The sequence below is a fragment of the Nyctibius grandis genome, chromosome 4 (genome assembly GCF_013368605.1).
Source record: "Nyctibius grandis isolate bNycGra1 chromosome 4, bNycGra1.pri, whole genome shotgun sequence".
NCBI classification, from domain to species: Eukaryota; Metazoa; Chordata; class Aves; order Nyctibiiformes; family Nyctibiidae; genus Nyctibius; species Nyctibius grandis.
Genome location: NC_090661.1, coordinates 47,057,724 through 47,072,151, shown reverse-complemented (window position 1 = coordinate 47,072,151; position 14,428 = coordinate 47,057,724). Strand labels below are relative to the sequence as shown.

The 14,428-nt window shown below is 50.0% G+C and overlaps 3 protein-coding genes across 7 annotated transcripts in view; 1 reads left to right on the top strand and 2 right to left on the bottom strand.

Moving 5' to 3' along the window:
• TTLL5 (tubulin tyrosine ligase like 5) overlaps window positions 1-1,501 on the bottom strand; it is a 149,972-nt gene extending 148,471 nt beyond the window's left edge. For both annotated transcript variants that reach the window (XM_068398796.1, XM_068398795.1), the window contains exons 1-2: window positions 1,437-1,501; window positions 721-896 (exon numbers count right to left, since the gene is read on the bottom strand). In XM_068398796.1, the coding sequence (XP_068254897.1) occupies window positions 721-809 (89 nt within the window). In that variant the 5' untranslated portion in view covers window positions 810-896; window positions 1,437-1,501. The remainder of the gene's footprint in view (window positions 1-720; window positions 897-1,436) is intronic.
• A 281-nt stretch (window positions 1,502-1,782) lies between these two features.
• On the top strand, window positions 1,783-4,391 carry ERG28 (ergosterol biosynthesis 28 homolog). Of its 3 annotated transcripts, XM_068399484.1 has the most exons (5): window positions 1,787-2,042; window positions 2,236-2,326; window positions 3,583-3,701; window positions 3,879-3,968; window positions 4,105-4,391. In XM_068399484.1, the coding sequence occupies exons 1-4, from the start codon at window positions 1,910-1,912 to the stop codon at window positions 3,956-3,958; spliced, it is 423 nt and encodes a 140-aa protein (XP_068255585.1). In that variant the 5' UTR covers window positions 1,787-1,909; the 3' UTR covers window positions 3,959-3,968; window positions 4,105-4,391. The 3 variants fall into 3 exon arrangements, with proteins under 3 accessions (XP_068255586.1, XP_068255585.1, XP_068255584.1); XM_068399483.1 differs by having other exon boundaries at window positions 3,879-4,391; XM_068399485.1 differs by lacking the exon at window positions 3,583-3,701 and having other exon boundaries at window positions 1,783-2,042; window positions 3,879-4,391.
• Window positions 4,392-6,000: 1,609 nt separating this feature from the next.
• The window catches only part of FLVCR2 (FLVCR choline and putative heme transporter 2), a 40,879-nt gene continuing 32,451 nt past the window's right edge, over window positions 6,001-14,428 (bottom strand). Inside the window, exons 10-11 of one of the 2 annotated variants that reach the window (XM_068399362.1) lie at window positions 13,971-14,068; window positions 6,372-6,405 (exon numbers count right to left, since the gene is read on the bottom strand). In XM_068399362.1, coding sequence (XP_068255463.1) covers window positions 6,399-6,405; window positions 13,971-14,068 — 105 coding nt within the window. In that variant the 3' untranslated portion in view covers window positions 6,372-6,398. Of the gene's footprint in view, window positions 6,406-13,970; window positions 14,069-14,428 lie in introns of both variants that reach the window. The other variant, XM_068399363.1, reaches the window with a different exon arrangement.

The window sequence follows — 14,428 nt, the reverse complement described above, 5'->3', positions numbered from 1 at the left end:
TGAGGATCTGGCAAGTCCGAGCAAACTACTTGGTATGAAGTAACATTCCTCTAAATGCCTTAAGCCACTGCAGTTTGCAACTGGGCACTCACTCACAATATGCACCCCAAAGAAAACAAACAGGACATATTAAAGTAGGTCCAGCTGAAATGCAAAAGGGATTCCACTCTGGGAAAGAATAAGGGAGCAACTCCTTTATAAGCAAAGACAAAAGAAGTTACTAAACAAAGATGGAACAAACTTACACTAGTAAGTAATAAGAAATCCAGAAGCCGAGTTCTCACGAGACAGTTTTTGAAAAAGGACATAAAACATTGCATATCAGTCTACTGTGCAGTACATTTCCATTCTCTGCAGCAAAGTAAAAACTAAAACAAAACAAAAAACTAAAAAAGCAAAAAGAAAGGACAGCCATTTCCTTCATTTTCTTAAACATCATCAAGAAAGTTCCCAGCTTAGGAACATAACAGGAAGAGATCAATGGGAACTACAGACTTCAGAGTAGCCAAGAAAGAGCTGCATCTCCAACACTGATGAATATGGTGGTCTTTTAGGCTACAAATGCAGGTAGCCTGCCCACAGGCTTGAGGCCAAAACCAACCATCTTCCGCTTTATAGGGAGGAGGAGGGTAAGGAATGCAACTGTCTTTTCAGATTAGTACAAATCCTGCAGGAAGCACAGGGAGATAGAAACAGTTCAGAGGTTTTTTCCCTACTTACTCCAGCCCATCTATGGCATCTTCCTCCTCCTCCTCCTCCTCTGAGGATGAGCCAGTTTCCTCCAGATCTCGAGCCATCCCAACTGGCATTTCCTCTAGGAGTTTTCATACAGCCTAGTCTCCGTAGCCTCTGAGACTCCTTCCTGCAGATTCAAGGGATCTTGCAAGAACAGTTATCTGCAATAGGAATTAAAAGCATGAATCCATAGCTGAGCAAGACAGCAAGAGAAAACAGGTAACTTAACTCCCACCTCCTGTCAATACATATTTCTCACAAGACTATCAACAAGCTTGTCACCTGCTATAAGCTACCTCCTAGCCAGGGGAGTGTAGGAAGAAGCATCACCTTCCAGAAGGTTACTCCCTACCTGCCCGTGCGAGCCGTTCAGGCGCTTCCCGCTGAGGCCCTGCCCTGCCTCCGGCCGCAGACCCGCACCAGGCTGGCCGGGACCAGCGGGAAACGCTTGTTCCTTCCCGGTGCCGAGACTCCCGCGCCGCCCAGGTTCAGCCGGACACTGTAACGACTCCAGCGGCCCGGGAACAGTTCTCTGGCTCACCCGCGCCCGGAGGGGCAGCTGGGGCCCAGCCTACCCCGCGGCGGCCGGACCCGGCGGACAGAGGCAGCGGCGGAAGGGGCCGCGACTCCTGCCCCGGGGCGCCGGCCAACCGCCCCTCGCCCATGAGAGAGCAGCCCCCTCAGCCCTCTGCTCCCCATACCTGCTCCTGCATCGCCGTGGCGAGTGGACACGCCTGCCCGGTAGCCGCAGCCCCTCCCACCGCTTCCCCGTTACTACAACAACCGACGGGCAATGGCCCCGCCCCGCCGCAGTGCGCAGGCGCGCCCCGCCCGCCGCAGTGCGCAGGCGCGCCCCGCCCACCGCAGAGCGCAGGCGCAGTAGTGCGGCCACGCGCCGACCGCCGCCGCTTCCACCTTCCCCCGCATGGCGGGAGGAGCCAAGACGGGGCGGGACCGCCTCCCGGCGGTGAGGGATTCGATTGGCGGTGGAGGACCTTACGTCAGCGTGGCGCGTGGATGGAGCGGCGCTCCCGCAGCCAATCGAAGTGCTGGGCGGTCGCGTGCGCTGCGGGAGCGGGAGGGGCCCCGGTGGGAGAGCGGGGCCGGTAACGGAGGGCGCCGGGCGGTGGCCGCGGCCCGGTCCCTGTGAGCAGGTGCCGTGCCGGCCGGGAAGATGAGCCGGTTCCTGAACGTGCTGCGCAGCTGGCTGGTGATGGTGTCGGTCATCGCCGCCGGGAACTCCCTGCAGAGCTTCCGCGACCACAGCTTTCTCTCGGAGAAGCTGTACACCGCCAGCCCCGGCCTCGGTAAGGGCCGCGCCGGCCGCCCCGAGGCCTGGAGGTCGCCTCCCAGCCTTGGGCCTTCCTCGGGGCCCCGCCTCAGCGGCTGCTGTCGGGCCCCGGCGCCGCCGGCAGCCTCGACGTGCGCCTGCCGGCGGGGCTGGGGGGTGGCAGGCAGGGCTGTGCGTGGTCTTCATGTGCTCCCCCCTTCTTTGCGCAGTGAACGGGCTCCAGGCTCGGACCTTTGGCGTCTGGACGCTGCTGTCATCAGTGATCCGCTGTCTCTGCGCCATCGACATCCACAATAGGACGTACGTAAAGGCCTACCGGAGAAATCCTTCGGTTTGCTTGCTAGTCACGGCCCGAGCAGCTCGCTTAGAGGGCAGCGCGGCGGCGGTGGGGAACCAAAAGCTGTTTCTGAGCTTTCTATAGGGTCGCAAGCGTTCCCCCGAAAAGGCTTAAACAGCAGTGCGGGATTTGTGTGTTAACTGCAGCCCCCTTCTGCCTCTGTGGGGAGAGCCTGCGCATTTGAGTTCTGTTTCTTAGCTCAGGCAGAAACTGGTAGGTCTGAGAACTTCTTACGTCACGGATTTCTGAGCTCCAGCTTGGAAAGCATCTTCTAATGGTATTGCTGCTCTGTTGACATTAAGGAATTGCTAATGCTGTGGTCTGGCTGATGCTTGGTACTTCTTTCCCTGTGACAGCTCAGCTAAAGATTGTGGCAGGTTGACAGGCCCCTTGCAGTGGTCTTAACCCGCTGCCTTCTTCCATACTCTCCTCTGGGGTGGAGGACAAGGCCTGAGGTGCAGCCCGATGCTGCGGTGGGAGGCAGGCCATTTCTCCCTGTGGTTAACAGAAGTATTTCTGAGAAGGATTTCCAAGCAGGGTGACGCTGGGTCTGTGCTAGACAAAGCCTGTGTTTGAGGTTGCTAGAACTCACCCTTTTGTCACTGCCTCCCCCAGCCCTGTAGCAGAAGTCACTGTTCACCTGGCAGCATGTCCTTGGGTTGCCTGGGCTTGTCTATGGTAGGGAGGTGCAGGGACTCAATTATCTGTTTTTAGGGGGTGGTGGCAATGCCAATTACCATGAAGCCACTTATTTCTTAGAAGGATTTTTTTATCTTGTGTCTCTTGGGCCTGCTCCCTTTCCACAGCTGTGGCCCCTAGAGGGTAGCAGAGCACAGGTGGGAAATGTGTTGGGTGATGCAGCCTGGAGTCAGCCAAGTCCTGTTGCCCAAGTTCTCAGGTCATCCAGTTCTCACCCCCTTTTTGTGTGCACCCATGTTTCTCACTTCACCGGTGCTCTACCCTTGCTCTCCCATCTTCACCTGCCTTCAGGCCAGAAAATGCCCATGATGTTCAATGCACCATTGAACACACTGCCCTGTTCTCTCAGCTGTTGCCCAGGGAGCTTTTGCACCTCACTAGGCAAGGCACCAAGTGCCCTCTGTGCTGCCACAGTGAGGACAGACGGGGCAGCATGCAGGTTTGCCTCTTTTCCACTCAGCCATGCTCGTGCCCATACTATGGGCTATATGATAACCTGCTTCTTTCTGCTCTCCAACAGCCTCTATTACATCACGCTCTTCACCTTCTTTTTGGCTCTTGTTCACTTCCTCTCCGAGGTCCTCATATACCACACTGCAGCCTTGACAATTGGAGTTATGGCACCCCTCATGGTAGCAAGTAAGTAGAGTTCAGCATCCTCTCTCCACAAACTCTCCTTGGAGCTATGACCCCCCAGAAAAACTCTCCATGGGGCTGTGAGCTAAGGGCAGGGAGGAGATGGTGGGAGGCCATGTCTCATCTCCTGTCCAGCATTATCTACACAACTCATTTTGTATCTATCTATCTCCATCACAGGTTTCTCGATCCTGGGAATGTTGATTGGGCTGCAGTACCTGGAGGTAGAAGCACTGTCACAAAACAAGAAGAAAAACTGAAGCTATGTAGGTCAGCATTGTCTCCTGTCTTCACTGCCAAACTTCCACTAAAGCTCAGCTGAACTTAGGACACCAGTCCCACTAGTGGATCAGTGTTGGACTCTGTCAATCAATCTTCATTACCAAGTGTTTTTTTTCTTGTCCAGGCAGCATTTCAACTGACTGATGTCAAAGACCAAATGCCAGAGCAGTTTGTGTCAAAGCTTGCAGGGGGCAGCTGGTGACTGTCTCCCTGGAGGACAGCAGGGAATGTCTCAGGTGCACTAAGAACTTCTCTCCCAGTGTATCTGTGGGGAGGAGGTGTAGAGCTACCCAGGATCCACTGAACACTTCGGACCAGAAAGAGAGAACGTGTGCTGCCCCTGGCACTGCTGTGTAACTTGCATGTGTGTGTTCCTCAGGGGCCATTTATAATAAATGACAGAAAACTGGAGGGCGCTATGTCTGTCTTTCCGCTACACGGCAGCGGGTAAAGGATGTACAACCTCAGAGCAAACAGCAGTTTCTACTGTATATTGCAGGGTTAATCATCTCTCTTTACAGCAAACCTACCTTTCCCTGACTCCTTCCCACAAAGTTCCAGGTCTGACTGCTCACATCACGCACACACATGAAGAGAGTTGTTGCAGCTCTCGCTTCCGCAGCATAGGTGACAGCAAACCATGCATCTGTGAGCAAGGACTGAGCTACATTTGCAGGGAGCTATAACTACAGAAGATGGAGAGAACAGGAACAGTTGCTCAGACCTAGATGAAATAATGCCCAAAGCAGATGGGCAGTGCACAGAAAGTAGGAAGGAACCAGCAGGATCTCCTAGCTGGGAAGACAGTGCATGTGCAGAAGAAAGGAAAAACACAGAAGGGAAGAAAAGAGCACAACAGTACCACTGGGCAGAAAGATGATTTTTCCGTTCTGCAACACATTTCAGGCTATTAAAAGAGCCAGATGTAGGCTGTTTCAACCATTTAATATGAATGTGTCAGGTTTCATTGTACACTTCAAATGTTTTTATTTTGTATAAAAACTTCTATTGAAAAGCCATTTTAAGCCCCCATCCTCAATCCCAAAGTATCAAATATAGGACTTGAATTTTTTAATGTGTCAAAAGACTCTATAATTTCACCCAAAAAATGTTTTGTCAAAAATGGTATGTCAGAGAGGACTATCTTTTATCCATTCCACCTGGTTGTGGTTTTTGTCCCGCCCTCCAAATGATATATGCATAACTGCATGATTTAAGAAATATAAGGACACTTTATGTCTCCACCAGTGGAGGGATACTGGAAAGGAAGAAGGGATATAAGGATCTACATTTGCGTTTAGAAGATAAAAAGCAGCATACAGACGGGCAGTGTCTACGAGACACAAATGCTGGTAAGAGGGCTTCTCCTCTTCTCTGTTACAAAGTGGGAAGCTTCCACACTGGAGCAAATCTGGATTCCCATCATACTCAAACCCCTTTCTGTGGCTGTGAAGAGCAACACAGCCTTGGCTGGTTATCTCAATATAAAACTTCACAAAAGTTTTTTTGTCATGTTGAAACATGCAAAAGGCACTTCATCATTAAGGAGGAAGACACAGTCAGCCCAGGGAGCTTGTGGTTTGACTCACTCCTGTTGCTAGCCTAGTGATGAGCTGGACTTAGACTGTAGCTTCAACATAAGCTGCAGAACTAGTCCTTGCCTCCAGGTAGAAGGAGGCATATTGGTATCTCTCAATTACTCCTAATATATAGGAACATCAGGGCAACCGCAGTGAATTCTGAACAGAGGTTTATCCACAGACTAAGAGCGCTTCACCTGAGACAGCCACGTAATAAAACGAGAGCTAGCAGCGGCAGATGCACTGCTTTGCACTTGCTGGTGATGTGCTGAGGCCTCTACCATCACCGGTGTGACACAGAGCATCACAGGCACTGAGGCAGAGCAATCCCTCTTCCTGAGAGCCAGCTGAAAGCTCTTCCAGAGCTCTTCACAAAGTAAGCATGGTCTAGCTTCTGCATTTCATGTCACAGCTTGCCTATAAGAGGAGACACAGCCACGTGCAGGGTGCCACCCTCATGTGCTCAGGGCTAGTCTGGAACTATGGCTTTTCTCAGCATATGTGCTTTTTCTTTTCCAAGGATACATGGTGGGTAGGGGGGAAGCAGTGGGTTTTCCCAACTTCTCTTCCCAAGCAGCAGAGTCTCCAAAATAGCAAGATGCAGAGGTATAACTGAAGAGAGCAACTCCCTTCTTGTTTTGCTCTTTCACACTCTCCACAAGCAGTTCACTGGGCTTCTGTCCTGAGGCTGACCCACCACCATGGTGCACGTGTAAGAGGAGGACGATGTAGGTAGCAAAGATGGGAATAAGGGGGGCTGCATCTCCCAACTCTGCCACCCCTCCATTTCACAGCTTTGATTCCTCAAGGACTATGGGATCAGTGCAGGCTTCTGGCATCACTTTCTGCAAGTCAGACAGAGAAAAACAATACGGTTAGGATCCTGGGTGGCCAGACCCAGGCTTCAGAGAGACAGCTGGCCAGAGGCTAGCTAATTCACAGCTCCCTACTAGTGTGCACAAATCCCCAAAAAAGAATCACCATCCTCAGAGAGTGCACCTGGTTCCCTCCTCCTTCTCCAGACCCTTCTACTGCCCAGACAAGGGGCACTGCGGCAGCAGGTCAGAACAAGAGTCCCACTTCCCTTAAGCTACTTGCTGTAGTTCTCAGACCACAGTTAATTCACAGAAGCTATACAGGCCCAGGTATCATTCCTGCAGCCAGCTCACTGAAGACATTTCACTGTGACACAAGATCAGCCTCGAAGCGGTGAAGCTGCAGGGCCAGTTCCCTGGACAAGGGAAGAAACTGGGAACTCCTCCTTCATGCCATGGGGCAGCGCAGTGTCTGTGCAAGGATCCGGGAGAACCTGCAACCTGTGCATCCTCAGGAGGCTCAACACAGCAACCAGCTCCTCTCTGTCCTCACTCTGGCATGTCTGAGGGCCTCTTCAACTCCCAGACAGATTGCTGGTTCCACCCATCTTCAAGTCTTTTCATCCCCACCCCCCATTCAGGGCTGGCATCCTCTGCCCTGCTTCTTCCCTATCCCTAGCTTGGACTTACAGCTGGGATAATTCCAGAGTGGTATAGATAAGGCCTTCTTCAAAGGTCATTACTCATATCTTAAAGAGCCATAAGAAACAAGAAGCAAACACACACAAGCTTTTTTTCTGCATAAATCCCATAGAAGAATTAGCCTGATTACTTGAGCCCTCCTACAATTTCTTCTGTTAAGATGGAGAGAGCTGTAGAGTCATTTCTCAAAGGAAAAGCAAGGACAAGCGGGACTGCTGCCCAGTTACCACCCTATCCTGGGCTGCATGAAACAGCCAGACTTCTGCAATTCCAGTTCAGCCTTCCTGGGTGGAGCATGATGAGCTCCTCTGCTGAGCTCCTCTGATTAGACCCAAGACTTCTCCTTTCCCCAGGGAAATTCAGATACCTCTCTTCAACTTCTGACTCTGCTTACAGTGAGACACCCCAGTAGTTACCAATTCAGAAGACAGCATGCAGACATGTAAATGTGGAGTCTCCCACAGCCTGGGCTCTAAGTTAACTCACTGTGGGGCAAGACTGACATCTGAGGCAGGAGTCAGAGGTGCACAGGAAAGAGGTTCACATCCCCAGTGCAGTTCAAGAGAAGTCCAGGCAGCACGGAAGCAAGAGACATGAAAGAGTTTCATTTTGAGTAGCCTCTTATACAAACTGCAGGTGAAAAGGCTTTATAGAGGTCAGCAGCAATACCCCAAAGCAGAGGAGTGAGATCAGGAAAGCTTCAGAGATGCCTGGAAGCAAAAGCCAGGAAGTGCAAAGAGGGAACTCCTACCAGCAGGAGGGGTAGGGGGGTGCATGAAGTAATGCCAGAGGTAGGAGTAAGGGGAAAGCTGCATTTAGGCTTGGGAAACCCCACCAGAGTGCATCGTGGAAGTACTCTGGCAACTCTGAACAGGCTCCCCAAGAACCTCTGGGGTCTGAACACCACTCACCTGCTGTGGAGCTACAGGAACAGAGGTTTAGGAGATGAGCCAGCCTGCAGGGCTCCACAGCCTTGGGAAAGGAAGGCGGCTCTCACAGCTAGGAGCCACAGTACTGAAAAAGGGCATGCAGACAGCCTGCCCATGGCTTTGAGACAGAAGGAGAAGGCTGCTTGCCACACAGTAAGCACAGAAAGGGAGCAGGGAAGTCTGGGAAGCAGGGGATGTGGTACACACCATTTGTGCCTACTACACAAAATTTCAGCAGGTTTTTTTTTCTTGGCAGTATTTCACTAGAGAGTAAGCATGCTACAGCTTGCAAGGGACTCCAGTAAGATACTGAGGGTGGATGCTTGCACTAAGGCCCTAAGCCAGACTCTAATTCACACTGGCCTTGGGAGGAAAAAGCAACAGGCTTTTGGGTATTCCACTGAGATCCATCAGGTGCATCTTTGCATCCAGACAAACATACAACCAGCAAAAAAAAGGTACTTGGCCCTGATCAAGTCCTGACTGATCCAGGACCTGGTTTGAGGACATAACAGAACTTCAGTCCTCTTGTAAACAAACCCCTTGCTGAGGCTGTACACCTAGAGCAGGTCACTGGTCATCCAAAATCATCCAGTCATCAGTGCTCAGCCCTGCTGGTAGCATAACACTCCAGACAGAAGTCTTTAATTTTATTACAATTCAAAAACCAGGACAAAGTCTGAAACCATTTTACTCCCTACTCTCTACTATCAAGAATAGGTTCTTCACACTCACACACACAAAAATTCAATTTATCTACCACTATATAAGGCCAACACAAAGTAGTCTCAAGTGCCCTGAACACACATTAATCAAATTTGCAAGTTTCAAAGAGGTCTAGCAAAGCCCAGTTTGAATGAAGAGACAGTCTTGCCATTTTGGAATCCTGCGCTCTATATGATAGCTGCTTGCTTAAAAGCCCACACAAGCTTGAAAGTATTTCCAAAGAAATGTTGCCTAAGACTTTTCTTGAACAATTCACTCCTGAGTCAAAACAAACCATGGAAAATCAGCAAAGATGCTTATTTCATAATGTAAAGAAACAATGCAGGAAGGTTTGCATAGATGCTGGAAACCAGGAGTAGATGAGCACAGGCTGTACACAGCATATATATAAGTATAACGGGTATGCTGAATCAACTGACATTACTATGAAACCTTAAGGCACAATGTTGGAATGGCTTCAGATGCACTTACAACAAAGGCAGCCCACAAAGAGACTCATTATCCTGTAAAACGGGCATTTGATCCAAGTGTCCTGAAATACAGAAAGCTAAACCTGCTGCGCTCTGGGAATGGAGGCAAACAGAAGTGGGAGGATTGGTGGAACCACACTACAGCTTTATTAGTAGAGGACAAGGTGTCCACAATGCCATTGAGCTAATTTAGTTCCCGCTACAAATTCTACTAATTGCAACATCTGTTTAATTATAACCGTAAGCAGAGAAGTGCACCAATAGAAGACAAACTGCTTGTGAACACCAGGCAGGTCGTGCAGGAAGAAGGGAAAACATCCTGCATTGTGGACACAGTGGCCAAAAGCTCTGACAGGTGGCGACTGGCAGGCTGTGATTCCTGGGCAGAGAGTCAAGGCTGATAAACGCTGGCTCTCATCACTGAAGCCTCGGCTTTATACATTGCTTTTCTCCCTGCAAAGTCAAGAACTCAGCCAGATTCTAGGCTTTCCATTTCATCACCAGAAGCCACTACTAGGTGAAAATGGAAGATTTTTCCCTGTGAGAATCAGCATGTGGGTTTTTCCCTTGTGTGTTCCTTAATACACTAGGAAATCAGGCTGTTCCACAGTCCTACTCTGCACCAAAGCCACTTAACAGCTAAAGGTTTTGACAGTCTTCCATCAGATCATTTCTATTTCTTCACCAGGAAGAATCACACCTTGTTAGGGCAATACTCTGGATGATGGGCCCCCAGAGAAAACAATAAGCCAGCTGCCCACCTCCACCGTTGAGACTGCACCTCCATTGGGTCAACACAGGGGAAGACCCACTGTCATCAGAAGGGCTACACAGCCAATGGTATAGTGTTTCAGGCCTGCACAACTCCACAGCTCTGCATCCTCTAGAAGCTCACATCTGACTCTGGGTGTCAGTCTTCTCCTTGCAACAGCCATAGAATCATAGAATAATTTAGGTTGGAAAACACCTTTAAGATCATCAAGTCCAACCGTTAACCCAGCACTGCCAAGTCCACCACTAAACCATGTCCCTAAGCACCACATCTACACGTCTTTTAAATACCTCCAGGGATGGTGACTCAACCACTTCCCTGGGCAGCCTGTTCCAATGCTTGACAACCCTTTTGGTGAAGAAAGTTTCCTGATACCCAATCTAAACCTCCCCTGGCGCAACTTGAGTCCATTTCCTCCCATCCTATCACTTGTTACTTGGGAGAAGAGACCAACACCCACCTCACTACAACCTCCTTTCAGGTAGTTGTACAGAGCGATAAAGTCTCCCGGCAGCCTCCTTTTCTCCAGACTAAACAACCCCAGTTCCCTCAGCCGCTCCTCATAGGACTTGTACTCTAGACCCTTCACCATCATCGTTGCCCTTCTTTAGACACATTTCAGCACCTCAATGTCTTTCTTGTAGTGAGGGGCCCAAAACCGAACATAGTATACAAGGTGCAGCCTCACCAGTGCCGTGTACAGGAGGACGATCACTTCCCTTGCCCTGCTGGCCACGCTATTTCTGATACAAGCCAGGATGCTGTTGGCCTTCTTGGCCACCTGGGCACACTGCTGGCTCATGTTCAGCCAGCCATCGACCAACACCCCCAGGTCCTTTTCTGCTGGGCAGCTTTCCAGCCACTCTTCCCCGAGCCTGTAGCGTTGCATGGGGTGGTTGTGACCCAAGTGCAGGACCTGACACTTGGGTCCCCCTGCGTCCAATAAAGGATGGAGGTTCTCCTTAGCCCTCTTTTTGTTGTTAATGTATTTATAGAAACATTTTTTTATTGCCTTTTACAGCAGTGGTCAGATTAAATTCTGCTTGGGCTTTGGCCCTTCTAATTTTCTCCCTGCATACCCTCATGACATCTTTGTAGTCCTCCTGAGTGGCCTGCCCCTTCTTCCAAAGGTCATAAACTCTCCTTTTTTTCCCTGAGTTCCAGCCAAAGCTCTCTGTTCAGCCAGGCTGGTCTTCTTCCCCGACGGCTCGTCTTACGGCATATGGGGACAGCCTGCTCCTGTGCCTTTAAGATTTCTTTCTTGAAGAGTGTCCAGCCTTCCTGGACTCCTTTGCCCTTCAGGACTGCCTCCCAAGGGACTCTGTCAACCAGGCTCCTAAACAGGCCAAAGTCTGCCCTCTGGAAGTCCACGATGGCAGTTCTGCTGACCCCCTTTCCTTACTGCTCCAAGAATCCAAAACTATCATTTCATGATCACTATGCCCATCACATCACTGATGAGTCCTTCTCTGTTCACAAACAGGTCCAGCAGGGCACCTTCCCTAGTTGGCTCACTCACCAGCTGTGTCAGGAAGTTATCTCCCACACACTCCAGGAACCTCCAAGACTGTTTCCTCTCTGCTGTATTGTATTTCCAGCAGACATCTGGTAAGTTGAAGTCCCCCACGAGAACAAGTGCTAGCAATCGTGAGACTTCTCCCAGCTGCTTATAGAATATTTCATCTGCCTCTTCATCCTGGTTGGGTGGTCTATAGCAGACTCCCACCACAATATCTGCCTTGTTGGCCTTCTCCCTGATTCTTATCCATAAACACTCAACCCTATCATCACCATCATCAAGCTCTAGACAGTCAAAACACTCCCTAACATACAAGGCCAACCCACCACCTCTCCTTCCTTGCCTATCCCTTCTGAAGAGTTTATAGCCATCCATTGCAGCACACCAGTTGTGCAAGTCATCCCACCATGTTTCCATGATGGAAACTATATCATAGTTTTCCTGCTGCACAATGGCTTCCAGCTCCTCCTGTTTGTTGCCCAAGCTGCATGCATTGTTGCTGATGCCCATGCATCCATAGTACTTTTGTCTATCGTGTCAAGACAAAGACTAGCAAGCTGAGGTTCATCAAACAAATGAGCCTGAGTAAGCAGCATAAAGGCATTATCTGCTCGGAGGTGTTTCGTTAGAAAATCCACACAATGTGCTTCCAGGGCTGGGACTGCATACTTTTTGGCAGTGTATAAAGTACTCAGGACTGGTTTTTGTGCACTTCATCTAAATAAAAAAAAACCTCAACAGCGCCAGGAAGGCGCCACCAATGCTGCATGCGTTGGTGTAGAGCACTTCAGTTGGGCTATTGCTATTGATCTTGCCACCTTTTTGGGGGGAGAAGCCCAAATTCCTATGTGACAATTCTCAGGCAATTTTGTGTTTCTAACACATCAATAACCCTTGCGTCTTTGCTGCTGCATGGATCTCCATCCCCTAGCTCCACTGAGATGGCAGACCAAAGGACCTTGCTAGCACACCATCCCTCTAACATTGGCGTGCTGCCCCCAGGCTTATCGCTAGTGAGCCTGGTTTTATCCCTTTCCCCCTTCAAATCTAATTTAAAGCTCTTTCAATGAGCCCTGCTAACTGGGCAAAGATCCTTTTCCCCCTTTGAGACAGGTGTACTCTGTCTGTTGCCAGCAGGCCTGGTGTCACATAAACTGACCCATGATCAAAAAACACAAAATTCTGCCGGTTACACCAGCCTCGGAGCCAGGTATTGATCTGCTGGCTCTTCCCGTTTCTTCCCTCATCATTCCCTGCAACTGGAGGGATAGAGGAGAATACTACTTGTGCTCCTGATCCCTTAACCAGTCGTCCCAAGGCAACAATGACTCGTCTTTTATTCTTTATGGAAGCAGTTTTGACACAGGGCATACACAGCAACATGCCTGAGCCTCACAGTCTCTATTTTGCAACTGAGATGTCAGTGGTAACACTGGTAATTGTACCAAGCTAGGTCTGCTAACAAAGGCGATGACATAAACTTCAGTCATCAGAAAAGTACCAGTATACCCCAAGCAGGCTTGCCCAGCTCATGCAGCTACAGCTTCTCAACTACTTGGTCCCAAATCAACAACACACGTGTCCCCTGCTAAAACTGCCACAGACTGCAGCATGGAGACAGCTTCAGAAGCACTAAGCCTGGAGTCAAATCTCTCCCTGCTCACGGGACTCTTCCTCATGCTTGAATCAAAGCATGGCAGCTTCACACTCTCCGTAGCACACACTCTAGTCTTAGCAGGATTAAGGCTGTTCTTCCCAACAGACTCACTCTGCTTTTGCCTGTTAGTCTTGTTGGCTATGGCACTAAGCGATACACACACTCGATGAGCACCCTGAGAAGCAAAGGGCAGCGTGGTTAACTTGGCAGATCAGCCAGTCAGTGTGAAGCAGAGGACAGTGAGTAATAAAGCGTTACACCCCAAGCAACAGCTGAGAAAATGCCAAGTGCCACTGAGATTCACAGATCCAGCAAGCACGGAGCTTTACAATTTTCAGGCATTCTTATATCAAAAGGCACCAACCCAATGACTCTCTTATTGCTACATGTTTTTAAATTTCCTTCTTGAAGTTGGCCATGTGCCCTGGCTGTGATCAAAGCCAGCTCTTCTACAGGGCTCCTAGTATCACTTCCAGCCAAGAATCTGGACTGTGAAAGTAATGTCAGAGAAGAGTCTCCAAATGCCTTCACCTCCTCTCCCCAGTAACTAACTGACAATTCAGTTTGCCAGTTCTTCCAGCACCAGGCTTTGCCTCACTGCACCTAGTTGAATCCCCGTGCCCGTATCTGACATGAGTCTGGTGGGATCTCTGCTCTGTTCCTGAAAGCTGTCTTGTCTTTCCTCTCAGGTGGGTACCTGAGAAGGCCAGAAAGATTTTCAGTACTCTATGGCCATTGCTGTCACCCCAGAAGTGCCATTGGCTTGGTGCCTGTGCCACCCGTGAGCGTTCAGAGAAGCAGATTAGTGCTATTCTCCTACCTTTGTGTATGAGCTAGTGAGCAGGAATGGGAATTGATGGGGTTAGGGTTACAAGCTACAGTCCCATAATCCATTATCTGGTTGCTGCCTTGGAGTCTCTGTAACAACAACCACAAGTCACCATCCCAGAAAAGATGGAGGCAAATAGGGAGGTAAATGAAAGGGGGGGAGGGAGGGGGATAAAAAAGAGGAACAGGCAAAGGAAGAAACCAGTAACATCACCCAAGCATATGTAAGGCAGCTGTGCCATGTCGAAAAGCTCCAGCACCTGACTCCGTCAGAGCTCTCCACAAAGTCAGCACACAATGCCCAAGCCCAGCTGGCTGCTCCCCTGGCTGAGGCATCAATGTTAGCGCAGAACACCAGGTTCAGCCCACCTGCAGTTGGTTGAGCATCTGGGGTGGGTTGTTAAGCTTGAGAAATATCCAGGTGAGCTCATCCATATGGAGGCCACATTT

Excerpts from the sequence above, each read along its gene's own strand:
- ERG28 (XM_068399484.1), top strand. The coding sequence starts at position 1,910 with ATGAGCCGGTTCCTGAACGTGCTGCGCAGCTGGCTGGTGATGGTGTCG. Across the intron at positions 2,043-2,235 it reads CACCGCCAGCCCCGGCCTCG|TGAACGGGCTCCAGGCTCGG; the intron begins GTAAGGGCCGCG and ends TTCTTTGCGCAG. Across the intron at positions 3,702-3,878 it reads GGCACCCCTCATGGTAGCAA|GTTTCTCGATCCTGGGAATG; the intron begins GTAAGTAGAGTT and ends TCTCCATCACAG.